At 48.7% G+C, this 27,136-nt stretch overlaps 1 protein-coding gene across 8 annotated transcripts in view; it reads right to left on the bottom strand.

The window, feature by feature from the left end:
- Positions 1-27,136, bottom strand: part of SV2B (synaptic vesicle glycoprotein 2B) — a 139,809-nt gene that overhangs the window by 16,553 nt on the left and 96,120 nt on the right. For all 8 annotated transcript variants that reach the window (XM_066354713.1, XM_066354714.1, XM_066354711.1 and 5 more), the window contains 6 exons: positions 21,791-21,924; positions 20,711-20,800; positions 18,765-18,875; positions 16,628-16,716; positions 13,200-13,364; positions 459-592 (listed from right to left, as the gene is read on the bottom strand). In XM_066354713.1, coding sequence (XP_066210810.1) covers positions 459-592; positions 13,200-13,364; positions 16,628-16,716; positions 18,765-18,875; positions 20,711-20,800; positions 21,791-21,924 — 723 coding nt within the window. The remainder of the gene's footprint in view (positions 1-458; positions 593-13,199; positions 13,365-16,627; positions 16,717-18,764; positions 18,876-20,710; positions 20,801-21,790; positions 21,925-27,136) is intronic.

The following is a 27,136-nucleotide window of genomic DNA, read 5'->3' as shown; positions in this document are numbered from 1 at the left end:
ACCCATCTGCTTCTCCACCCTTCCCATTCTCCTTTCTATCTCTCTCTTCCACTCTCGCAGCCAAGGCTCCATTGGAGCAAAGTTGGCCTGGGCGCTAAGGATGGCTCGATGGCCTCTGCCTCAGGTGCTAGAATGGCTCTGGTTGCAATGGAGCAACACCCCAGATGGGCAGAGCATCGCTCCATGGTGGGCATGCCGGGTGGATCCCAGTAGGGCGCATGCGGGAGTCTGTCTCTGCCTCCCTGCTTCTCACTTCAGAAAAATATAAATGAATGAATGAATGAATGAATGAATAAATAAATAAAAGACTGTGCAACCCATCTGCAAGTCCTCCTTCCTATGATTCAGCACTCACATCTGGGACGACATTACTGCTCCTAAAGCTCATAACTGTTTTGGTCCTTCGAAAAGACTAGTCCAACCCCGTGACCGCCTCCCCACTCTGCCCATGTGCTGACCTGTGTTGTAAAAGATGGTAGATTCGATGGTGCAGTTTTTGAAATAGGTGTCCGTGGAGGTAACGTCTTCAAAATAGCACTCATCGAAGAACGTGTCTTCAAAGAGCACGTGTTTAAAGTACATCTTTGTGAACCTGTGGGGAAGACATTTTGTTCCTGAGTCCTTCATCCAGGAAAAGGGGAGGCGTGAAGGCAACTGAAAAACGCAGAAAGGCAGAAAAAACAGAACTACACACCAAAAGGTGCTGAGATATTATTTTCACCCTGAACCAGTTCCCCATTTCTTAGCTGCTGTTTTACAAATGAGAAGAGCTTCAGGAAGGTGGAGGGTGGAAGCTGGTGTCCCGTGCAGGTACATACGAGGGACTGTGCACCAGCCTGCTGGGTCCCAGGTGCAGGCTCACGGACCTTCCGCGTTGGAGTCACAGAGATGTGACTAGTGAGCAGTGACCACATCGATGGCATCACTTTATGAGAGGCTTTAAAGACATGCAGGCTGCTCAGCCGGTCTTAGTGGGTTTAAAAGCAATAGATTTGTGAAAATCTTCCTTTTTAAAATTGCCGCCACAAAAATGTGGGGAAACAGGTATTTTGTTCATATTGTTAACAGAATATAATTTAATTGGTGCAGCCTGTTTGGAATGCAGTTTTGCAAAACAAGTCATGCGCAATCCCTTTGACGTAGGAATAACCGCCTCTAAGAATTTACCCTGGTGGACTTGCTCATGCATTCAAAGAGATACATTTGCTGATGATGTTCAGTGCAACATTTTTTGTAACAAGAAGTGACTGCCTGACCTATGATGTTCCAGTGGATAAAGCATCCACCTGGAATGCTGAGGTCACTGCTCTGAAACCCCGGGCTTCCCCGGTCTAGGCATATGGAGGAAGCAACTACTACAAGTTGATGCTCCTGTTTCTCCCCAACCCTTCTCTCTATCTCTCTCCCCTTTCTCTAAAATCAATGTTTTTCAAGTGACTATTAGATAGACGATAGGAAGGAGGCAGGAAGGTAGGTTGATAGACAGACAGATACCATACCATAGAATACCACATGGCCATTACAGTTATTAGGTAGATCAATATGTCTTAATGTAGAACAATCTTCAAGATACATTATTAACCAAAAAATTCCAAATGCAATAAAAGTGTCCACAGCATCTGACTTTTTATGTAAGAAAGGATATGATACACATGCCTCCGAATGCATAGAATGTAATAAAATGTATCTGGGAAGTCATACAAGAAACTGGTAGGTGTCATAACCCTGGGGACATGCAATGGGGTTGGGAATAAAATTAACTTAATGTTTCCTTAGTACCAATATACACTTAATGTGTATATTACTTTTTCATTTAAACATAAAACATTTAATAAGGAGGGCACCTAGGTGATTAGGAGGTATAGCCACATTTGGGAGCCACTGTGCTATTCAAATTCCTATGTAAACTTAATAGAAAAGAACAATATTACATTTAAAAACATGTGCCTGACCAGGCTGTGGCACAGTGGATAAAGCGTAGGACTGGGATGCGGAGGACCCAGGTTCAAGACCCTGAGGTCGCCAGCTTGAGCGCGGGCTCATCTGGTTTGAGCAAAGCTCACCAGCTTGGACCCAAGGTTGCTGGCTTGAGCAAGGGGTTATTCGGTCTGCTGAAGGCCCACGGTCAAGGCACATATGAGAAAGCAATCAATGAACAATTAAGGTGTCGCAACGAAAAACTGATGATTGATGCTTCTCATCTCTCTCCGTTCCTGTCTGTCTGTCCCTATCTATCCCTCTCTCTGACTTTTTCTCTGTCTCTGTAAAAAACAAAAACAAAAAAACCCCATGTGCTGACATACATGAACATCCCCTTCTGGAGGTTATATTTTCTAGGCTTGGTCAAACTTATCATCTTGAAACATTTGGAAATGTTTTCATACACGAAGAATTATAATCCATTCATTTACACCATGAATGATCACTTGTCTATTTGCTGATTTGCACATCCAGTCTGCAGCGAACGCTTACTGCGCATGGTGCTAGGTGCTAAGAGTGGAGAGAGGAAGACATGGTCCCTGCCCTCCAGTCTAATTGGGGAAAAGATAAAGCAAACAGACAACTATACTTCAGGGAGAATCATTGTGATAGAAGTAGCTCAGGCTGCTGAAGGTCATTGTTCCCTTTTAGGGCCACTAGGTAATTCAATCTGTGACCGTATATAATGGCCCATGCCCCTTAGCCTTCATGCTATGCTGTAGTCTGCTCAGAACCCTGACCTACAGCCACCTATCCGTCGCTTCTGCAAGGAGACCTCCCACCCAGTAAGGGGACCCAGGCAAGCACTCCTCAAAGAGAGGTCCCTGAACAACTTGCACCAAAATAACATGAGAGGCTATTTTGAAAGATGCGGTTTCCTGTAATGATATAATCCCCAGGGTCTGATACCAGTCTATTATACTTCAAAAAAGATGAGTTAGCCCTGGCTAGGTGGTTCAGTGGATAAAGCATCAACCTGGTATGCCAGAGGCCACCAATTCAACCTCAGTCAGGGCACGTATGAAAAGCATCAATGAGTACATGACTAAATGGAACAACTAAGTGAAACAAGGAGCTGATGCTTCTCTCTCTCTCTCTCTCTCTCTCTCTCTCTCTCAAATCAATGGAATTGATTTTTTTAAAATATGAGAGCCATTGATCCAAATTATATCAGATAATTATTCTTAAGGTCAAATTTACTACAGAAACTTAACCACAGACTTCCCAAAGCTATCTCTGAACTCTTCAAATTTCCAAGGAAAAACCAATTGGTAAGCTTTTAGTTAGAGGAAAATGCCTCTGATTTCAAAATAAACGTAATTTGAATGCTGGGCGTGTTTACTCGGGAAAGCTATTCCTAGAGATGTCTCAGGTCTTTAATTTTAATATATCCTTCTCTTTTAATAGTGCAATAGGCTGCTGATGTGGCTTTCAGTGATATTTCCATGTTCTGGCAAAAGTGGACAGAGAGCAGCATCATAAATCATAACGGGCTTGATGCAGATAGACTGCACAATGTTTCTACAAGTTGAGCTATAAAAAGCCAAAGTTACAGCCTGACCAGGCAGTGGCGCCGTGGATAGAGCATCAGACTGGGATGCGGAGGACCCAGGTTCGAGACCCCGAGGTCACCAGCTTGAGCGTGGGATCACAGACATGACCCCATGGTCACTGACTTGAAGCCCAAGGCCACTGGCTTAAGCCCAGGTTGCTGACTTGAGCCCAAGGTTGCTGCCTTGAGCAAGGGGTCACTCGTTCTGCTGTAGCCCCCCAGTCAGGGCACATATGAAAAAGCAATCAATGAACAAACTAAGGAGCTGCAGTGAAAATTTGATGCTTCTCATCTCTCTCCCTTCCCATCTGTCTGTCCCTATCTGTTCTTCTCTCTGACTCTCTCTCTCTGTCTCTGTCAAAAAAAAAAAATCCAAAGTTACAGAGACAGAGATAAAAGGAGAAAGGGACAGAGAATATTACATGAGTCTCCATATAAATCATCTTTTCCCAATCTCTCAATTGTATACTGAACTGGTCTAAGAATTTTCATTCAGGAGATGTCAACGGCTGGAGGAAAAGTCAACAAAAGCAGCACATGGAGATTTCCCTGTAAAGAAGCAGAAGACACTGGCATTCCAGAGTCGACGACGCAAATATGATCATAAACACTGTTTCTGCTTCCCTCAGGCCCAGCGCTTAGTCAAATGATCTGTTCTAAACTTTGCCAAAAGTCATATCTATGTAGTTGCCACGTTTTAGATGTGATGGCATCGTTTTCAAGAAACTCAGTCTAGGCCCTGGCCGGTTGGCTCAGTGGTGGAGCGTCGGCCTGGCGTGCAGAAGTCCCGGGTTCAATTCCCAGCCAGGGCACACAGGAGAAGCACCCATCTGCTTCTCCACCCCCTCCCCCTCTCCTTCCTCTCTGTCTCTCTCTTCCCCTCCTGCAGCGAGGCTCCATTGGAGCAAAGATGGCCCGGGCGCTGGGGATGGCTCCTTGGCCTCTGCCTCAGGCGCTAGAGTGGCTCTGGTCACAACAGAGCGACGCTCCAGAGGGGCAGAGCATCGCCCCCTGGTGGGCAGAGCGTCGCCCCTGGTGGGCGTGCCGGGTGGATCCCGGTCGGGCGCATGCGAGAGTCTGTCTGACTGTCTCTCCCCGTTTCCAGCTTCAAAAAAATACAAAAAAAAAAAAAAAAAAAGAAACTCAGTCTAAGTAAAGAAGTAAATAAGAAAAGCAACAATGAAAATTTAGGGATAATTATCAAGATGGAGGCATGCTGGGATGCTATAAAGTCACTTCAGAACAAGCACTTGTGATCCAGTTGGGAAAAAACTTTACCAGATGATTTCACCTGCAGGACAAAAATAAATGATAATTCCCTTAACTTTATAAAGGATATCAACCAAAAACAAAGAGTAAATATTATACTTTAAAGGCAAAACACCAAAAGCCCCACTGAATTCAGAATACCCATTAGTATGGCTTCTATCCGTCACTGAACTTGTCATATACAAGGCGATACAACAAGAAGTGAAAAGAATAAATTTGTGAGGCTAAGAAAGGAAGAGATAAAATTGACCAAGTAGTGAGAAATACAATAGTCAATGACTGGAAGGTTCTATAGCGTAAAGATGTCCCCAAATGAATCCAGACCGTCTATGTAAATGCAAATCAAAATGCCAACCAGCTGGTTTTAATGGAATCTTAGAACTTGATCCTGAAATCCATGGGGAAGAGCACTGGGCCAAACTAGCCAAGGAAAATGTTAATGACTCGGTAGAGGAACCGAATACTCCTGGAAACACAACTCAACAACAGAGTTATGGCAATTAAGTTGATGTGGTTTTGGTAAAAGACAAGACAAACAGAGCCATGGGACCAGACCAGAGGGCACGGAAACACAATCATCCACGGAAAGAAATCTGACATATGATAAAAGTGTTATTACATATCATTAGGGAAGAGACGGGCAATTTCATAAATGTCACGGAGACAATGAGCTATAGGTATGGGAGAGGGAGGCAAGGGGGGGGGTATGAAGTTAGTTCCTCTCTTGTATACAGAGACTATGAAAAATCAAGGACCTAAATGTGAAAAGGCAAACTTTAAAACTGAGATTTAAAAAAATAGAAAATGACTTTATGACTTCAAATGTGAAGGGTTTCTAAGCTAAGAGCCAAAAGGAACAAATCTTAAAAGAAAAAGTGACAAACTAGACATTAAAAAAAAATAAAATAGTGGCTCTGGCTGGTTGGTTCAGTGGTAAAGCATCAGCATGGCGTATGGATGTCCTGGGTTCAATTTCTAGTAGGGCACACAGGAGAAGCAACCATCTGCTTCTCCACCCCTCCCGCTCCCCCTTCTCTCTCACTCACTCTCTACCTCTCCCACACCATGGCTCAATTGGTTCTAGAGCTTCGGCCCTGGGCACTGAGGATGGCTCCATGGAGTCTCCACCTCAGGTGCTAAAAATAGCTTGGTGTGAGCATTAGCCCAAGATGGGCAGAGCATCGCCCTAGATGGGGGTTGCTGGCTAGATATCTGTTGGGGCACATATGGGAATCTGTCCCTCTACCTCCCCTCCTCTCACTTGGAAAAAAAAGGGAAAACAAATATGCACAAAAAAGGATTCCATAAAGTAAAATTTAAAATGAAGCTACAGACTGTTACAGCCAAGAGGAGTCTAAGGAGATGTGACTGCCACATGTGACATGGTACCTACACAGGATCCTGAGACAGCGAAAAAACACTGGGTAAAAACTAAAGACACCCGGGCCCTGGCCTGTTAGCTCAGCAGTAGAGCATCGGCCTGGCCTGTGGACGTCCTGGGTTCGATTCCCGGTCAGGGCACATAGAAGAAGCACCCATCTGCTTCTCTGCCTCTTCCCCTTTTGCTTCTCTCTCTCTCTCTCTCTCTCTCTCCCTCTCTCTCTCTCTCTCTTCCCCTCCCCTCCTGCTGTCATGGCTCCATTGGAGCAAGTTGACCCCGGGCGCTGAGGGTGGCTCTATGGCCTCCACCTCTGGCACTAACAAAATGGCTCTGGTTGCAATTGAGCAAGGGCTTCAGATAGGCAGAGCATCACCCCCTAGTGGGCTTTCTGGGTGGATCCAGCGCATGCGGGAGTCTCTCTCTGCCTCCCCTCTTCTCACTAAAAAACAAAAATCAAAAAACTAAAGACACCTGAATACAGCATGGACTGTAGTTAATAGTAATGTATCATTGGTAAATTAATTGTAACAAATAATATAAGATGCTAATGATTAAAAAAAAACTAGAAGTGCGGTATATAGAAATTTTTTCCTCCTGACCAGTGGTGGCGCAGTGGATAAAGCGTCAACCTGGAAATGCTGAAGTCGCCGGTTCGAAACCCTGGGCTTGCCTGGTCAAGGCACATATGGGAGTTGATGCTTCCAGCTCCTCCCCCCTTCTCTCTCTCTCTCTCTCTCCCTCTCTCTCTCCTCTCTAAAAAAAAAAAAAAAAAAAAAAAAAAAAAAAAAAGGCCCTGGCCGGTTGGCTCAGCAGTAGAGCGTCGGCCTGGCGTGCGGGGGACCGGGGTTCAGTTCCCGGCCAGGGCACACAGGAGAAGCGCCCATTTGCTTCTCCACCCGCCCCCTCCTTCCTCTCTGTCTCTCTCTTCCCCTCCCGCAGCCAAGGCTCCATTGGAGCAAAGATGGCCCGGGCGCTGGGGATGGCTCCTTGGCCTCTGCCCCAGGCGCTAGAGTGGCTCTGGTTGCAACAAGAGCATCGCCCCCTGGTGGGCAGAGCGTCACCCCCTGGTGGGCGTGCTGGGTGGATCCTGGTCCGGCGCATGCAGGAGTCTGTCTGACTGTCTCTCCCCGTTTCCAGCTTCAGAAAAATACAAAAAAAAAAAAAGAAATTTTTTCCACCATCTTTGCAATTTTTCTGTGACTCTGAAACTGTTCTAAACTTAAAAGTTTATTTTAAGAAAACAAACCACTGTCAGAAAATTGTCAAACACATCATTGACAATTGCTTCCTGTTCAAAATTTTAAATAATGCCTGTGCTATAAACCGTCCAACATTCAGATGTTGAAATCTAATCCCCAATGGGATGGTGTTAGGGGGTGGAGCCTCTGGGAGGTGATTAGGTTATGAGGGTGGAGCCCTGATGAATGGAATTAGTGCCTTTATAAAGAAGGCAACAGAGATACCTTCATCTTGGACCTCCAGCCCCCAGGACTGGGAGATGGCTTATTGTCATTTGAGCTTCTAACCCTGAGTGCAAGCAGCAACTTCCCTTTCAGGTAGGTGGGGAACTCAGGATTATGACATTACTTCCTTGGTTGCGAGCTATCACAAACAGGAATCAGGGAGGTTTAAATCTGATGACCCCCTTACTCCCATCCTAACCCTCACAGTAATGAGCTCTGTCAAGCAGAAATTTCTTCCTAAAAGGAGAGGAAAACTTAATTAATTACTTAGTTAATACATGCTCTGGGATAGAAAGCTATCCTGTTTTTAATTAACGATAAAAAAATTAAAAAAACTAGTTGTGGAGTATGTAAAAAGGATGGCCCGACATTTTGGTTCAGGGTTTAAAATGTAAATTTTTCATTTGTCTTCCTGGCATTTTCTAAACACTCAGAGCTCTGAAGCAAAAGTAGGACGGGAACTCAGAGCCAGCTGCTCGTGTGCGAGGCCCCAGAGGCTGCAGACAGTGCCAGGAGCAGGGCGACTCATCTGTGCATCCTGTTCCTTCCTGGGTCTCACAGGAGGCTGCCATGCAGGTTTCTAACAGGATTCTGTTTTATTGACAAAAATTTCTGGGTAGGGCCCTGGCCGGTTGGCTCAGCGGTAAAGCGTCGGCCTGGTGTGCAGGAGTCCCGGGCTCGATTCCTGGCCAGGGCACACAGGAAAAGTGCCCATCTGCTTCTCCACCCCTCCCCCTCTCCTTCCTCTCTGTCTCTCTCTTCCCCTCCCGCAGCCGAGGCTCCATTGGAGCAAAGATGGCCCGGGCGCTGGGGATGGCTCTGTGGCCTCTGCCTCAGGCGCTAGAATGGCTCTGGATGCAACAGAGCGAGGCCCCAGAGGGGCAGAGCATCGCCCCCTGGTGGGCATGCCGGGTGGATCCCAGTTGGGCGCATGCGGGAGTCTGTCTGACTGCCTCCCGGTTTCCAGCTTCGGAAAAATGAAAAAAAAAAATAATAATAAAATAAATTTCTGGGTAAAGTCTGAAGCCCTTTTTACACAAGGCATTTTCCCCCAAGTGCAAGAGTCAATAAAGTAAATAATTTTATCTAAATTTTAAATCAGCAAAGTGTGAATAAAATTTTTAAAAGAATACTGGTAACCAAGGGAAAAAACACCCTAAAGAACATCAAGGCCCTGGCTTGTTGGCTCAGGGGTAGAGCGTCGGCCTGGCGTGCGGGGGACCCAGGTTCGATTCCCGGCCAGGGCACATAGGAGAAGCGCCCATTTGCTTCTCCATCCCCACCCCCTCCTTCCTCTCTGTCTCTCTCTTCCCCTCCCGCAGCCAAGGCTCCATTGGAACAAAGATGGCCCGGGCGCTGGGGATGGCTCCTTGGCCTCTGCCTCAGGCGCTAGAGTGGCTCTGGTCGCAACATGGCGACGCCCAGGATGGGCAGAGCATCGCCCCCTGGTGGGCAGAGCGTCGCCCCTGGTAGGCGTGCCGGGTGGATCCCGGTCGGGAGCATGCGGGAGTCTGTCTGACTGTCTCTCCCCGTTTCCAGCTTCAGAAAAATACAAAAAAAAAAAAAAAAAAAAAAAGAACATCAATATTTAACCCTCCTAAGAGGCTTGGGGTTGTCAAAGATGGGGTGTTTTCTAGCTTAAAACCAGCAGGTGGCAGCACAATGCAGAAAAAGAAACCAAGTTTGTTTATTTTTTTTGGATAGGTTCTTCATTTTTCAAGTAGAAAAATACCCTTTTCCCTCAACAATTTGCTGGAGGAAAAAGTATGGGCTTCAAGTAGTTGTCATTTTAGTATCTACTTGTTAAAAAAAAATACACTGGTTAAATTGTCATATATATTGTCTGTCATTCATTCATCTGTTTAAAATGAACTCTTGGCAACTTTTGAAGGAATTTACATTTTAATAACTACAGAGAAACATCCACATGTACTGAATATACAGAAATGTGATAAAACTTCTGTGATTACAAAATATTTACAACCACTCCCTGCCAAGTCTTTGGCATAGCTAAGCATCTCCAGGCCCCTGGCAACTACTCCAGGGTCCCCTGGCGTCCTGGGTGCACAAGATCAACGCTGCTTCCTCCTGACTCCCACCCGAGCAAGATAAAAGCCTCAGGAGGCTGAGAAAGGTTAGAAGGACTTCACAGATAAGTCTTAGAACTTAAAACCAGCCCGCTATAAATCACAGGGCGCTGGCATTGCGATTAACCTTTTTTTTTTTTCCGAAGCTGGAAACAGGGAGGCAGTCAGACAGACTCCCGCATGCGCCCAACCGGGATCCATCTGGCACGCCCACCAGGGGGCGATGCTCTGCCCATCTTGGGGCGTCAGTCTGCCGCAATCAGCCATTCTAGCGCCTGAGGCAAAGGCCACAGAGCCATCCTCAGCGCCCGGGCAAACTGCTCCAATGGAGCCTTGGCTGCGGGAGGGGAAGAGAGAGACAGAGAGGAAGGAGAGGGGGAGGGGTGGAGAAGCAGATGGGCGCTTCTCCTGTGTGCCCTGGCCGGGAATCGAACCCAGGACTCCTGCACGCCAGGCCGACGCTATACCGCGTAAAACGGCCTCAGTGGGGAAGGAAAGTTTCCTAGTAAGACAACAGTTGTAGTTGTCAAGGGTATGGGACTAGTGTCCCAACGCCTGGGGTGGAAGAGACATTTCCATTTCTATTAGCTATGTGATTTGGGCAAGTCACACACCTCTCCAAGCTTCTGTTTCCCCGCCTGGAAAGTAGTTTTCTTGCCTCGTAGAATTTTTGTGAGGATTAAATGGGATCATCTAGGCAAGACCCTGAAGGTGTGCTCAGTAATGTTGGTTGCCATCATCATCGTTATTGGCCTTACTATCTTTTCATCACTATAATTATTATCACCAATGTCACCAGAGTATCACTGCACACTGGAAACTTCATAAAGGAGGCCTCTTTTAGTCTATGCATCTCTGCAGAGATGGTGTCATATCATGGGTAACATCTAGACACCCACAATGTCTCTTGGTTTTCAACACTCCTAGAATGTTCTGTTAAAGCAATGGCAACATTTCTTCCTTGGCAACACCAACATAAGGTCTCTCGACTTCTGCTGAAGCGCCCTCAGAGTGAGAAATCCTGGGAGAATCCTGGAGAAATCCCGAGCCCCCACCTTGGAGCTGCAGTCCCTGGAGTGGCCGCTCTCAGAGCACGGCGGCTCTGACGCTTCCCTGGGGAACGCGCATGCGTGCACGGGTGCCTGAATGCGTAGATGTTTGTGACTGAGCTCCTGCATTTAAAAAACTCATCTGGGCCCTGGCTGGTTGGCTCAGCGGTGGAGCGTCGGCCTGGCGTGCGGGGGACCCGGGTTCGATTCCCGGCCAGGGCACACAGGAGAGGCACCCATTTGCTTCTCCACCCCCCCCCCTTCCTCTCTGTTTCTCTCTTCCCCTCCCGCAGCCGGGGCTCCGTTGGAGCAGGGATGGCCCAGGCGCTGGAGTGGCTCTGGTCGCGGCAGGGCGACGCCCCGGAGGGGCAAGAGCTTCGCCCTCTGATGGGCAGAGCGTCGCCCCTGGTGGGCGTGCCGGGTGGATCCCGGTCGGACGCATGCAGGAGTCTGTCTGGCTGTCTCTCCCCGTTTCCAGCTTTGGAAGGGGGGGGGAACTCATCTGAATTCCTGAATTCCAGGTCCACTGCTACTTAGTCCTAACCTTCCTCCCCAAGGTCTCATTTGTGTAGGAATAATAATCTCCTTTCCTTTCATACTTCCTTTCTCATCATAAATCATAGCGAACATCTGCTACGGTGTAAGAGCCACGTGGACTAGGTTACAGAGGCACCTCCTTGCATTTCACCCAGACAGACACTCTTTTCCCAGGGTGGTGACAGTCACGGCAGGGCCACTTCACTCGGGTGGGGGAGGTGGACCATGAAATGGAGAAGAGAAGTCTTGGTGTTAATTTTTCTTTTAATATTTTTTCCTTCTTTTTCTGAGTGAGAGGAGAAAAGATAGAGAGATAGACTCCTGCATGTACCCAGACGAGGATTCACCCAGCAACCACCATCTGGGGCTAAGGCTCACAACCAAGCTGTTTTTAGTGCCTGAGGCGGAGGCTCCATGGAGCCATCCTCAGCACCCAGGGCCGATGCGCTCAAAGCAATCCAGCCATGGCTGTGGGAAGGGAAGAGAGAGAGAAAGAGAGAGAGAGAGAGAAGGAGGAGGAGGAGGAGGAGGAGGAGGAGGAGAAAGAGGAGGAGGAGGAAGAGGAGGAGGAGGAGGAGGAGGAGGGGGGAGGGAAGGAGAGGAATGGAGAAGCAGATGGTCTTCTCCCTGACCGGGAATCAAACCTGGGACATCCACACACCAGGCCGACACTCTACCACTGAGCCAACCAGACAGGGCCATGGTGTTAATTCTTATGCAGGGGTGGAAAATACAGGGTAGCTTCTATCACTGACACTGAACTACCTGGTCCCTGGTATTTCTGTTGTCACCACGCAGCCTGACCTGGTGAGTTTGCCGGAGTCCAAGTCAAAACTAACAATGGCAGAGAAATCATGTGGCCTGGGTTAAACCGAACCCTGTCCTGGCCCCTTCGGGGAGGCTTCTGAGGGCAGCCCAGAGAGGTAAGCATCCTCAGAGCCCAACGGGCTGGCCTGTTCATCTCATTTGTCCCAGGAATAGAAAGAAGAGGAGTAACAAAGATTGAGGAAGCAGCCCCACAAAAATGTAGACAGAACTTTTCTAATATTCTACTCATTGTTCAAAAAAACAAACAAAACCATTCCGGAAAAAGACAGGCCATGCTGATCAATCCTTGAAGGTAATATTGGATAGAACAATGACATAAGACATGCCACCCTTGGCCTGAAAAAGTGTCCCAAATCAAAGAAGCTCACCCACCAAGCGGTGGGTTGGTGCGGGGGCCTCCACAGTGGGAGTACTAGAAGGCCACAGCTCCCTGCTTGTCTCTGTGAAAGGCGTGAGGTCTCAGGAAAGAGTGCGGGGGCCTCCACAGTGGGAGTACTAGAAGGCCACAGCTCCCTGCTTGTCTCTGTTAAAGGCGTGAGGTCTCAGGAAAGACGGTCTGACTGGCCCTCCCCACCCCAATGCCTCCACCCTTGGATGAGTCAGCTACAGTCAGGAGATTTGAGGTGACCGGCAGCCAGCACAATACAGACAGAGCTACCCGAGGAGTTACTGTGTCACTAGCATCCATGACAAGTTGTGCTACCACAATGATCTTGGAACTCATTTCCCCACCATATTGAAATCCAGCGGTTCTCAACCTGTGGGTTGCGGCCCCAGCGGGGTCGCCTAAAGCCATCGGAAAATACATAATGCGTATCAGGTATTTACATCCCGAATCATAACTGTAGCAAAATTACAGTTATGAAGTAGACACCAAAATTATTTTTTTGGTTTGGGGTCACCGCCACATGAGGAACTGTATTGCGGGGTCATGGCATTAGAAAGGTTGAGAACCGCTGTTGAAATCTTATCCTTCCAAAGGGTCTCTTCCGAGAACAGCCCCATGGACTGTCGTCACCCTGACCTAGGGAGAGCCCGCGGCCTCTCACTTACTTGTCATTCACAAGCTTGCCGTATCGGTGAAGCTGATTTTCCATCGTGAAGTTGATGGTGGCACCGTACACGTGCTCCCCGAAAAACACCTTCATTTTGGACTTGTATTCTTCATCTTGGAAATACCGGATCATATCCGGGAACCAGACTGTCAGTCCATAGTAACTGGAACGGAGGAGACAGAATGTTGGAGCAGCTTTATGCTTTCATGATCAGAGTCTGCAATCCTGATTTGGTGTGGAGAACACTCATTCCCAATGTATTAATACGGTTCCTTGTTAGAAAACCTAATCCTGTAACACACCCTGTTAACAAATCTAAGTGAAAATATCATGACCGTCTCCATCGATGTGGAAAAGGCATTTGCTGAAAAAATAACATTCCTGATTTAAAAAAAATACCAATAGTTTGGAAATCGATGGGCACTTACTTCTTTAACATGTAAGATAACACATAGCTCAGTTCAAAAGGCAGACTCTTACTTAATGGGGAAACATTAGACATTCCCACCAATGCCAGAAACAAAACCAGGACACCCATTATCACCACTACTATTGAACACTATATTGTAGGTCTTAGCCAATGTGGTTAGGTAACAGAAAGAATATGGAAATTTATAAAAGCAAAAGGCAAAACTACCTCTACTTGTTGATGATATGATTTTATACCTGGTAAATTCAAGATAAACCAGCTAAAAAAAAATGGTTGTCTGATATATAAAAAAAAGCTGCTCAATCCCATTCATAATAAGAAAAGTGCAAATGAAAACTACACCGTGTTACCATTCTTAACTACCAGATTGTCAAAACCCCACAGTTTGCCAAAACACCCTGTTGGTGAAGCTATCGGTAAACATACGCTCTCATAACAAAGCTGGGAAAAGGACAAAATCGTACAATACCAGATGAAGGACAATTGGTCAATGTCTTTAAAGAATTACTGATGGATTTATCTCCTTCGACTCTATAATCCCAATTCTAGGACTCTATTCCACTGATAAACTTGCACAATGCAAAGTAGCCTCCACACTTAGTCACTCATTGCTTGCAATAGTAAAGGGCGGAAAACTCCCCAAGAGTCTAGCAGTAAATCCCGGGCTGAATGAAGTGAGGTTTGTTCTATAGAGTGCTGTGCACGTGTGCACTGCCTCTGTGAACAGTGAGGAGAATCTCCATTCACTGGTAGGAGAGATCTCCAGGATATATCAGTGAGCACAAAAAGCAGATGCCAGCCTTGGCCGGTTGGCTTAGCAGTAGAGTGTTGACCTGACATGTTGAAGTCCCAGGTACAATTCCCAGTCAGGACATAAAAAAGAGGCAACTATTTGCTTCTCCCCCCTCCCACTTCTCTCTTTCTCTCTCTCTCTCTTTCTCTCTTCTCCTCCCATAGCCATGGCTTGATTGATTTGAGCATGTTGGCCCTGGGTGCTGAGGATGGCTCCTGTTAAGCCTCTGCCTCAGGCACTAAACATAGCTCAGTTGCTGAGCAACATCCCAAGATGGGCTGAGCATCTTCCCCAGATGGAGGCTGCCAGGTGAATCCCAGTCGGGGCCCATGCAGGAGTCTTTCTCTGTATCTTCCCTACTCTCATTTAAAAAAATAAAAAGCAGATGCCACAATATGTTCCTTTGAATAAGAAAATGAGGAAGAAATAGCCCTAGCCAGTTGGTTCAGTGGTAGAGCATCAGCCTAGCGTGTAGAAGTCCTGGGTTCGATTCAGGAATTGAACAGGAGAAGCACCCATCAGCTTCTCCCCCCCCCTCTTTTTTTTTATCTACCTCTCTCTTCCCCTCCTGTAGCCAAGGCTCCATTGGAGCAAAGTTGGCCTGGGTGCTGAGGATGGCTCCATGGACTTCGCCTCGGGCACTAGAATGGCTCTGGTTGCAATGGAGCAACACCCCAGATGGGCAAAGCATCGCCCCCTAGTGGGCATGCCAGGTGGATCCCCATTGGGCACATGCAAGAATCTGTCTCTGCCTCCTCACTTCTCAATTTAGAAAAATACACAAAAAAAAAAAAAAGAGGAAGAAATAAGCATATGTTTGTGCTTAAATTTGCAAGAAAGAAACCCTGGAATGATAAAAAGGAACATAAAAGATTGTGTGGAGGAGGCAGAAGGCAATATGCAGAGGTCATGAGAGTTCATTTAATTGTTTGGGTTAAGGGAAGGTGTCTTTGATCACGGGCAGTGGTGACAAAGCAGTATCACAGATGGAAGCTTAAAATCTCCTAAAAGTTCCTAGTCAACAACAGTAATTTATTGAGCATTTATTATGAGCCCGGAACTATTGCAAGCACTGTTATATACAACTAAACAGCCTCATGATGCTGTAACGGGCCCCAACCCTTGCACGGAGAGAAGGGCCATGCTATTTGGAGGTGAAGGAAATGACAGGTGAGAGGCTGCTGTAGGATAGAAGAGCCAGCTCATCGCCAGTCATGTTTAATTGTCCTTATTAGAGAGCACATTAGTACAGTTTCCCTCTTCTACATATTTAATATTCATAGGGATGCTGGTGGCTGCCTACTCAGCACACACTCCTTGCTTCTTCCTCGGGAATAGGCGCTTAATTTTGCATCAACCCTCAGGAAGGCTAATGGTGTCGGCAGCTCACAGGCAAATCCAGATGAGAACAGAGTCGCTAGGAAATCCCACCCCCTGCACCAGTGATTAGGTTAGCCCGAGGTGTGTGACACATATCCCCTGAAGAATTCTCCTTGCTGTTAAAAAGGGAGGCTCATGCCCTGGCCATTTGGCTCAATGGTAGAACATTGACCCTGCATGTGAAAGTCCCTGGTTTGACTCCTGGTCAGGGCACACAGGAGAAGTAACCATCTGCTTCTCATTCCCACATTCCCTATTCCCTCTACCTCCTCCTCCCCCTTTTCTCCCTATCTCTCTCTCTCTCTTTCTCTCCCACTCCTGTAGCCATGGCTCCATTGCAGCATGCTGACTCCGGGTGCTGAGGATAGCTCTGTGGAGCCTTTGCCTCAGGCAGTAAAAATAGTTCAGTTGTAAGCATGGCCCTAGATGGGCAGAGCATCGGCTCCAGATGGGAGTTGCCAGGTAGATCTTGGTCGGGGCATGTGTGAGAGTCTGTCTCTCTATCTCTCTTCCTTTCACTAAAATTAATTAATTAACTTTAAAAAGGGGGGCTCAGGGTGAGGCTCCTTGGAACACAGTGGCAAGAGCAGCACAGGCCTGGGACTGAAACTCCTCCTGTAGCCTACCTGCCTGTGGAATTTTTGTGCTAGAATAAGAAATGTCCTCATTATTGACACCAGCAGGATGGATTGCGGTGAGTTGCCGCCCAAAGCGTAGGTAGCACCTGATAAGGACTCTGCAAGCGAGGACCAATCAGAATCCTTCATTCACAAGCCAGTCGTGAGAGGCGTGGAGACACCTGCGAACGTCTGGACGCGCTTACCTTAAAGCCATGGTAAACCAGACCACGGCCAGAATCAGCGTGTTCATCCTGTGGGGCCCCAGCACGCAGTACAGGGCGTTGTCCCAGACCTGCAGTCCACACCAGAGAACGGCTGTCAGAGGGGGGCCCTTGTGGCTCGGCAGAGCTCACGGCCTAGGTTCTCAAATGAAGTGCCTGGGGAGCCGGGAGAGAGCGGGCCACCACCGTCCCCCGGAAGAGCCGCGGAGAGAGCGGGCCGCCACCGTCCCCGGGAAGAGCCGCGGAGAGAGCGGGCCGCCACCGTCCCCCGGAAGAGCCGCGGAGAGAGCGGGCCGCCACCGTCCCCGGGAAGAGCCGCGGAGAGAGCGGGCCGCCACCGTCCCCCGGAAGAGGCGAGGAGGGAGCGGGCCGCCACCGTCCCCCGGAAGAGGCGAGGAGGGAGCGGGCCGCCACCGTCCCCCGGAAGAGGCGAGGAGGGAGCGGGCCGCCACCGTCCCCCGGAAGAGGCGAGGAGGGAGCGGGCCGCCACCGTCCCCCGGCAGAGGCGAGGAGGGAGCGGGCCGCCACCGTCCCCCGGAAGAGGCGAGGAGGGAGCGGGCCGCCACCGTCCCCCGGAAGAGGCGAGGAGGGAGCGGGCCGCCACCGTCCCCCGGAAGAGGCGAGGAGAGAGCGGGCCGCCACCGTCCCCGGGAAGAGGCGAGGAGAGAGCGGGCCACCACCGTCCCCGGGAAGAGCCGCGGAGAGAGCGGGCCGCCACCGTCCCCCGGAAGAGGCGAGGAGAGAGCGGGCCGCCACCGTCCCCGGGAAGAGCCGCGGAGAGAGCGGGCCGCCACCGTCCCCGGGAAGAGGCGAGGAGAGAGCGGGCCGCCACCGTCCCCGGGAAGAGCCGCGGAGAGAGCGGGCCACCACCGTCCCCCGGAAGAGGCGAGGAGAGAGCGGGCCGCCACCGTCCCCCGGGAAGAGGCGAGGAGAGAGCGGGCCGCCACCGTCCCCGGGAAGAGCCGCGGAGAGAGCGGGCCGCCACCGTCCCCGGGAAGAGCCGCGGAGAGAGCGGGCCGCCACCGTCCCCCGGAAGAGCCGCGGAGAGAGCGGGCCGCCACCGTCCCCCGGGAAGAGGCGAGGAGAGAGCGGGCCTCCACCGTCCCCGGGAAGAGCCGCGGAGAGAGCGGGCCGCCACCGTCCCCCGGAAGAGGCGAGGAGAGAGCGGGCCGCCACCCTCCCCCGGAAGAGGCGATTCCATTGCGAGGAAAGCCTGTCCTGTCCTTCCTGCCTGGCCGCCCCCTGTAACAGTCCTGCAACATCTTCCCCGAGAACACAACCACATTCCACGCATGTGATCAACAGCACACCACGTGGAGATTCAAGGCAATGAGTAGACTTGTCTGCTGAGCTCTGCTCCCTGCCCGTGGGAATGCTGATATTCCCAGCATCTAACGACCATGCACCAACGTTGTCCAGACTCGGCAGGCTCTGGCCAGCAGCTCCCTCGGAGCTCAACAGCTGATGTGCCCGTAGGAGCCACTTCTCTGCAGGATTGGCCTTGCCCTTCATGAAGACTTTCTCGGAAATCACTAGCAACCCTCGAGAGGACATTTATTTCACTCCCTCCTTTCTTCCTACGGATCATTCAAAGAGAAGATGCCGGAGACAAGGGTGTTTACTCAGACTGGACATTTTACCTACAATCAAAGGTCTCCTCTGCCTTGTGAAGGAAGAGCAAAGAAAAGAAACTAAGGTTTAGACCAGTGGTTCTCAACCTTTCTAATGCCGTGACCCCACAATACAGTTCCTCATGTTGCAGTGACCCCAAACCAAAAAATAATTTTGGTAGCTACTTCATAACTGTAATTTTGCTACAGTTATGATCGGAATGTAAATACCTGATATGCATTATGTATTTTCCGATGGCTTTAGGCGACCCCGCCGGGGTCACGACCCACAGGTTGAGAACCGCTGGTTTAGACAGTTTGTGGCTCAAGGGCTCACAGCCAGTGAGAGGTGGCCATGGCCAAGGACCCACAGGTCCCCGGGCACGGCCTCTCCTGCCCCAGCATGCTAGCATGGGTGGATGGGGGTGTTGAAGACTCCGATTCTCCATCCACTGAGGTTATAGGTTTCCACAGAGCCCCCAGCACTCACCACGTGTTCCTGATCATACCTGCTTAAAAATGGTCTTGACTCTGACCAGACAGCGCTGGTACCAAGTTCCTGTTGAACTTTGGATCTCAAAGAATTCATCCACTTGTTTGGGGGTTTTGATGTGGGAAACCTGTAAAGCAAAGATGAGCTAGACTTTTCTATTTTTAGTTTCATGTAACCGACCTTATTAACGAATAGAGGAGCCTTTGGTGACCCTCTAGTTCAATAATTCTTTACCAAAGATGTACCTAGCATTTCTTTGGGACATTTATTCCACTAAAGACAAAGAAAATGAACCCATCTTTTCACTCAATCATGTGGGCATTTACTGAATCCCATTTATTTAGATTTTCCCACAGTAGCATTAACTCTACCCTAAAATTCACAAGTCTATCCTTTATGGATATAACGGGTATTAACAACACAGAAATCTAGAAAACATGTAGGAAATTGTGTGTGTGTCTGTGTGTTGGGGAAATGGGGTTTGCCGTGTAGGACATTTTAAAACTACAGAAGAATAAAAAAAAATATGTCTTTTTTCTGTGCAGCAAAGGAAATCATCAACAAAATGAAAGGGTGACCACCTGAATGGGGAAATTATTTGCAAATCATATAGCTGATACATGGAGAACTTATACAACTTATAGCAAAAAAAAAAAATAAATAAGCATCCAATTAAAATGGGCAGGGGATCTAAATAAACATCTTCCCAAAGATGTATAGATGGCCAACAGGCACATAAAGAGATGCTCTGTATCACTAATCATTAGGGAAATGCAAATCAAAATCATAATGAGGAAGCACCTCACACCTGTGGCTATTAACAAAAAGACAAGAAATAACAAATGTTGACGAGGATGTGGAGAAAAGGGCACCTTCATGCACTATTGGTGGGAATGCAGACTGGTACAGCCACAATGGGAAACAGTATGGAGGGTCCTCAAACAATTAAAATGAGAACAACCATATGATCCAGCAGTTCCATCTTGGGTATTTATCCAAATAAAACAAAAACACTGATTCAAAAAGATATATGCACCCCCAGGTAGGTGGGAGTGAATCCAGGAAGGCTTCCTAGAGGAAATGGGGATGAGGTCGGGTCTGAAAGAAAGTTATGCCAGCAGGTGCACAGAGAGGCCTGCAGTGGGCATTCCTTGGACTTGGCCACAGAGCTTGGTGAGGAGGAGCACAGAACAGGGTATCTTCATGGAAATTACCATTTACTATATTTTTTTACTTTGTAAACTAGCAAGAAACACAGTTCAGGCTAACAGCCAATGGTGGCAAGGGTGTGGAGTAATGGGTAACCTGCTGCTTGTGGCCCTGTAGGCTGGTCAGCCAATTACAATATAACTTGGCAACCTATTTCAAGAGCCACAAAAATACTCAAGCTCTGGGAATTCGTCACTTTGTTTCTAGGCATCGACTCTTAGAAAGCCAACCCGGAACGTGAAGACAAGGGAAGCAAACGTGTGTGACAGGTCACTGCAGCAGTACCTACAGGAATGAGATAATACAATAAAAAAGGGAAACCAATCTCTAACCCTAGGGACACGTTTAGAAAAACTGTGCTAATTCTCTTAACATCAGTGTTCATTACAAGGATGGTTATTCTATATGTTGTCGCATAGTGTTCATAAACATCCTTGTAATGAACACTATGCGACAACATATAGAATGTTTATGAGAACTCTTAAGTAACATGTATATGTAAATACATGTAATTATGTTATCACCACGTGAGCACAGCTAATTTTTTTTCTTTTGTTGTTTAATAATTATCGGTACTGAGAATGCTATCCACCAAGATACAAAGAATTAATCATGCCACAGGGCTAAGGACGTCAGGCGCTTTGTTTGTCTTTGACAAATTTTCTAGGATGTGCTTATATAAACCTGTATTTTTCAGCAAACCAAACCAGGAAAAAGGTCGCCTCTTGTTAGCATAGGTGACCACACACTCACCGTGAACACCTTCTCAGGGGTCCCCTTGGCTCTCATGTTGGTGTCGTGGACTTGCTTGAGAATCATCCAAGCCTCGTCATGTTTGCCCATCTGGTAAAACCAAGGAAAGAGCCGTGAACGATCGATCCTTTGCCAGTTGGGGCCTATCCCTGAGTCTGAGGTGAAGGTAGATGGACTTGTCACTAAGCAGGGCTTGTGACAGGCGAGGGCAAGTTCCTGTCAGTGACCCTCCCCTCCAGGAAATGATAACCAGATTGCCCCGTCGGGGTGTCGATGGGCAGTATTAATAATGTCAGGCACTCTGCGTCACTGCTCGGAGTTGTCAGGTTGAACGGACTGCCGGGTGGAAGTCACTTCCTCACTGGCGGGATAAAGTGAAGACACAACAAGCTATGAGCTGAACTATGTCCCCCACACACAAAGATATGCTGAAGTCCTAACCCCCCAGGACCTCACAAGGTGACCTTACTGGGAAAGAGGGTTGCTACAGATGTAATTAGGGTGAGGTCATACTGGAGTAGGGTGGGCCCCTAAGCTATAGGACTGTGTCCTTATAGGAAGACAGCGTGGGAAGATGCAGAGACACACAGGGGGAACGCGTGTGGTGACGAAAGCAGGGACTGGTGTGACACAGCTGTGAATGAGAAAAAGAGGTGAGGGAGGGTTCCCCCAGGGCTTCAGAGAGGGTGTGGCCCTGCCGACACCATGATGTTGGACCCTCAGTCTCCCCAACAGTGAGACAGTAAGAGTCCGTTACTCTGAGCAGCAAGAAGAAATGTCACGCAGCTTTGCAGGGCCTCATACTCAGAGCAAGTGGGGGCCAGAAGCAGCTTCAGAGGACCCCCTGCAGCCCCGCCCAGGGCTCAGCGAGCTCCAGAGGCCCCCCCCCCAGCCTCAGGCAGTCCGTGGATCCAGGGCAAGCAACCGCCACAGCCAGCAATGAAGCCGGATTTAATTAATGACGGGCCTGGTCAGCCATCCCAAGGGAGTTTGCCAAGAGGAAGAGGGTCTAAAGGGCTGAGAGCAGACAAGCTCCCAGCTGTCCCCCTGCTCTCCCGTCGAGCGGGGGTGCTGACTCACCTCCAGCAGAAACCGTGGGCTCTCCGGCAGGAAGCGCAGGGCCACCATGGACAGGGTGCAGGGCAGCGCGCAGATGATGACAAACACCCGCCAGCTGTGGTAGTGGTAGTGGGTGCCCATGCTGAAGCCCCAGCCTGCCAAGGACAAGGCAGCGGCCCTCAGACACTGTCCCTGCGCGGCCTGGCGGGCTGGCTCTCCAGCTGTGGTAGTGGGTGCCCATGCTGAAGCCCCAGCCTGCCAAGGACAAGGCAGCGGCCCTCAGACACTGTCCCTGCGCGGCCTGGCGGGCTGGCTCTCCAGCTGTGGTAGTGGGTGCCCATGCTGAAGCCCCAGCCTGCCAAGGACAAGGCAGCGGCCCTCAGACACTGTCCCTGCGCGGCCTGGCAGGCTGGCTCTCCAGCTGTGGTGGTGGTGGGTGCCCATGCTGAAGCCCCAGCCTGCCGAGGACAAGGCAGCGGCCTTCAGACACTGTCCCTGCGCGGCCTGGCGGGCTGGCTCTCCAGCTGTGGTGGTGGCAGTGGGTGCCCATGCTGAAGCCCCAGCCTGCCGAGGACAAGGCGGCGGCCCTCAGACACTGTCCTGGCCCGGCCTGGCGGGCTGGCTCTCCAGCTGTGGTAGTGGTAGTGGCAAGGACAAGGCAGCGGCCCTCAGACACTGTCCCTGCGCGGCCTGGAAGGCTGGCTCTCCAGCTGTGGTGGTGGGTGCCCATGCTGCAGCCCCAGCCTGCTGAGGACAAGGCAGCGGCCCTCAGACACTGTCCTGGTGCGGCCTGGCGGGCAGGCTTTCCAGCTGCAGGGAGCAGGAGCGTGGCCTGGAGAGCAGGTTCAAGGGCAGATTCCCCACTGCGCCCCTCAAAGCTTCTGAGTCCGAGGTCTGAGCTGGGCACTGGGAGTCTGCATCCAGAGCACCCTCTCGTGGGCCTCACCTGACATTTAGGGGGCCTTGGGTGTGATCAAACGGAGGCAACATCTCACCTTCAGATATTCACTGAAATTTATGTTAACAGTCGGTTCAATAACACATGTTCTATCCCCTTGCCCAGCACTGCACCGGACTATGGGACCCCTTTTATCCCTCCCAGCCCCCCTGAAGAGTGGGGGGCCTCGTGCTCACATGTGTGAGACAGCACACACACCACCGTGGTGACAATGGGCATCCTTGCCATGATCCTTTCAGTTTAGTGGACATTCCTGGGTCCTGAGTCCCCACAGCAGGATCTGACGGAGTGGCGGTCCTGGCCTCAGAGACCCCCTGCTTCATAGGAAGGGGTGTGGCTTGAGGAAAGCCAGAGTATAGACATATATGGCCCGAGGTTTCCATAGAGGAGCCCTCTTCTCCAAGTCAAAGGGCAGCATCAGCTCTAGGTCGTTTCAGTGCACAGGGTTCAGGGCCATACTTTATAAAAACACCATCAGACATGATACTAATTTTTAAAAAAATTTTTTTTTTTTCTGTATTTTTCTGAAGCTGGAAACGGGAAGAGACAGTCAGACAGACTCCCGCCTACGCCCAACCGGGATCCACCCGGCACACCCACCAGGGGGCGACGCTCTGCCCACCAGGGGGCGATGCTCTGCCCCTCCAGGGGGTCGCTCTGTTGCAACCAGAGCCACTCTAGCGCCTGGGGCAGAGGCCGAGGAGCCATCCCCAGCGCCTGGGCCATCTTTGCTCCAATGGAGCCTCGCTGCGGGAGGGGAAGAGAGAGACAGAGAGGAAGGAGAGGGAGAGGGGTGCAGAAGCAGATGGGCGCTTCTCCTGTGTGCCCCAGCCGGAAATCAAACCCGGGACTTCTGCACGCCAGGCCGATGCTCTACCACTGAGCCAACCGGCCAGGGTTTTTTGTTTTTTTTTTTAATTTTAAAGAAACGGACCTATTTTCAAATGAATTCTACCATCATTGAAATGGAGCGGTAATAAGCTCCTACTCAGCTTTCATTATTCAAGTATTTCCAAAATTTATTTTCAGAAATTGTTTTAGGGATCTACAAAGCATGATTTCAAACATCCTCATGGGTCACAAGTTTCCCTTTTAAGGAACGGTCAGTGACATGGTAGAAAGAACTAGACTTTTGCAGTGACATAGGTCAGAGTTCAAAGTCTGGTTTTCTCACATTGTTATTGTGTTGCTGGCTTTTCATAGCTGTAAAACGCAGGTGATGATACCTACACAGATCTTCCACCTGGGAACATTCCAGCAACCAAGGCATCTGCTCCAAGGACAGCTCTGATTTATTTAAAACTAGGTATATGGAGCACTGGCTGGTTGGCTCAGTGGTAGAGCATCACCCCAACATGTGAATGTCCCAGGTTCGATTCCCAGTCAGGGCACACAGGAGAAGCAACTATCTGCTTCTCTAACCCACCCCCATCTCTCTCTCTCTCTCTCTGTCTTTCTATCTCACTCTCTCTTTCTTCTCCTCCCGCAGCCATGGCTTGATTGTTTCAAGCAAGTTGGCCCCAGGTGCTGAGGATGGCTCCCTGGATCCTCTACCTCAGGCACTAAAAATAGCTCAGTTGCCAAGCAGTGACTATAGATGGGCAGAACATCACCAGCAGGGGGCTTACTGAGTAGATCTCTGCCTGGATGCATGCAGGAGTCTGTCTCTCTGTCCCTCCTTCTCTGAAAGAAAGAAGGAAGGAAGGAAAGAAGGAAGGAAGGAAGGAAGGAAGGAAGGAAGGAAGGAAGGAAGGAAGGAAGGAAAAAAAGAAAGAAAGAAAGAAAGAAAGAAAGAAAAAGAAAAAAGAGGAACTAGCTATGCGATATTTAGTGCCAAAGATGGTGAGCAAAATAGGTGAATGTCAGCAAAGATGAGCAAAAGAATTGTGTTTTTTTTTAAAGCTGAGGTTATAAAATAAAGAGATTGATTTTCTTACACCACCCAAAGAATCTCTGAAAACAATTCCAACAGCATTTTTTAAAAGACAAAACTGTATAAATAAATACACTGGTCTCTAAAGTTCATACAGTAATCATTGTTCAGCTATAATCTCTCTATCCCATTGACTTAAAAAATATACCACACGGCCAACTCCAGGGGTGGGCAGTTGACATCTTGAGTTCTTTATTAATCCCATTGTGCTTTGAGTTGTTCTTGTTCTGAACTCCTCATCAATGTCTACTGTTTCTGTAGGTATTTCCTACTCTGTTGGGACCATTAAAGAGAAAACCCCAGGTGGGCAGTTGTTTTGACACCTTTTTGGCCACACAATCCACACACCATCCAATATCCTCAGTCAGAACCAAATCTCTTATACAGTACGGTCTCCTCTCCTTCCCATCTCACTGGGGTTCATTTATTTGCTTTACTTTTAATCAAGGAGGTTTTCCTTTCTCCCGAGAGTAACACTAGAAAGAGGAAGATAAAACCGTGATAATATCTACACATTCTCAACTTGAGTCCAAAAAACGATTCTGGCATAATTAGAAGTAAAGCAGATCAAAGCCAGAGCAGCCAATGTAGATAACACAGGAAGGGTAGAGCAGGTACATTCACAAAGTATTCCGCCTCAAAAAGAATTTTTTATGGTAATATGTTTTAATTATTCAATATCCATTAGCCCTTCATGCCTCTATGGTTTTTATGGCGGTTTTAGTAATCCGTACTTACCGCGGTTATGAGGCACAACTTTAGGGCCTGAAATTAAATAAAATTAAATAGCAAACCGCTCTCGACTACATGGAACGGCTATTAATTTGGAGACAGGGATTGTTCGTTCAGTGATCTTTTCGCTTGCCCTATTTTCCTGCATCGGGATTTCACAAACAGCTGGTGGTGCTGACTACAATGGGAATTGTTCTTCCATAATATATCCTTTCTTTTTTTTTCCCCTGAGTTTCCAGGAAAACATTCTGACTTTTGCAATTTTCTTTCTCAATGACTCAGGTCACCCAAATTCCTGGTGCCAAGACCTCCCAGCACTTTATTCCTGCAAAAGCAATCAAACGGGCTGCGCAAGCCGAGCATGCGAACATCAGTCTCCTCTCTACAGGACCCCTGCATTTGTCGTGCTGAGTGAGGCGGGGCAGGGGATTAAGGTCTTAGGCGTATGGAGAAATGCCATCAAATGTCTGGTCCACTGTGGACAAAACATCTGGTCCTGGTAAAAATGAGGCTTAAAATAATCTCTCTCATTATACTGTGATTCAAGTCTACCATATTTCTAGGCTAGGTTTGCCTCAAGCTAATGTCTGTTTCAATTGAACCTGATCATCTAAGAGGTTCCTTTTTTTTTTTCTTTTTTACTTATTCAACATAGTTACTGAGTGTCTATTATACACCAGGTCCTACGCTCAGAACATGGCGGATGCTATCTCTACCCTCAAGTGGCTTAGAAATCAGGTAGCAGTTAAATTTTTACTTTAGTTCTTTGACACCACTCACAACAATCTATTTTTTACACGTCTCCTTTATTTCCCTACTTCCAATACCGCTCTACCTTCCATTCAACATCCATTTTCCTCCTTACTCTCCTTTCTCTTCCCTCAAATCTTTGTAATGTTTGTTTGTTTGTTTTGTGACAGAGACAGAGAGAGGAACAGGTAGGGACAAACAGACAGGAAGGGAGAGAGATGAGAAGCATCAATTCTTTGTTGCAGCTCCTTAATTCTTTATTGATTGCTTTCTCATATGTGCCGTGACCGAGGGGAAGGGGAGGGGTGGCCCTACAGCAGAACAAGTGACCCCTTGCTCAAGCCAGCCAACTCAGGGTTTCGAACCTGGGTCCCCTGCATCCCAATCTGACACTCTATCCATTGTGCCACCACCTGGTCAGAGGCGTGTATTTTTTTTTAATAAAATGGCAAAGTCACAGATTCCATACAGGCATACAAATAAAAAAAACCACCTTGTCTCTTTGGGGTAAAATATTTAACCATAAGCCCTGCCACTGACCAGCAGAGGTCAGTCAGCGGCCATGCAGCCCCTCTGCCTGGGCAGCCCATTCAGCCTTGGTCAACTGCTCCTCGCCTACATGCTTTTATTGCTGTCTTAGAAACCAGACATGCAGCCTGACCTGTGGTGGCGCAGTGGATAAAGCGTCGACCTAGAAATACTGAGGTTGCTGGTTTGAAACCCTGGGCTTGCCTGGTCAAGGCACATATGGGAGTTGATGCTTCCAGCTCCTCCCCCCTTATCTCTCTCTGTCTCTCTTCTCTCTCTCTGTCTCTGTCTCTCCCTCTCCTCTCTAAAATGAATAAATAAAAAAAAAATTAAAAAAAAAAAAAAAAAAAGAAACCAGACATGCAGACATCAATGTGGGTTACTGTGCATAACGTGAAGTGCAAAAGTGATGCAGTGTGTAGTGACCATTGTAGATTGTTCCCCTCACCAGCCCTCCAAGTCCTTA

Source organism: Saccopteryx leptura, chromosome 13 (assembly GCF_036850995.1).
Source record: "Saccopteryx leptura isolate mSacLep1 chromosome 13, mSacLep1_pri_phased_curated, whole genome shotgun sequence".
In the NCBI taxonomy this organism is placed as follows: domain Eukaryota; kingdom Metazoa; phylum Chordata; class Mammalia; order Chiroptera; family Emballonuridae; genus Saccopteryx; species Saccopteryx leptura.
This window is presented reverse-complemented; position numbering and strand designations above follow the sequence as displayed.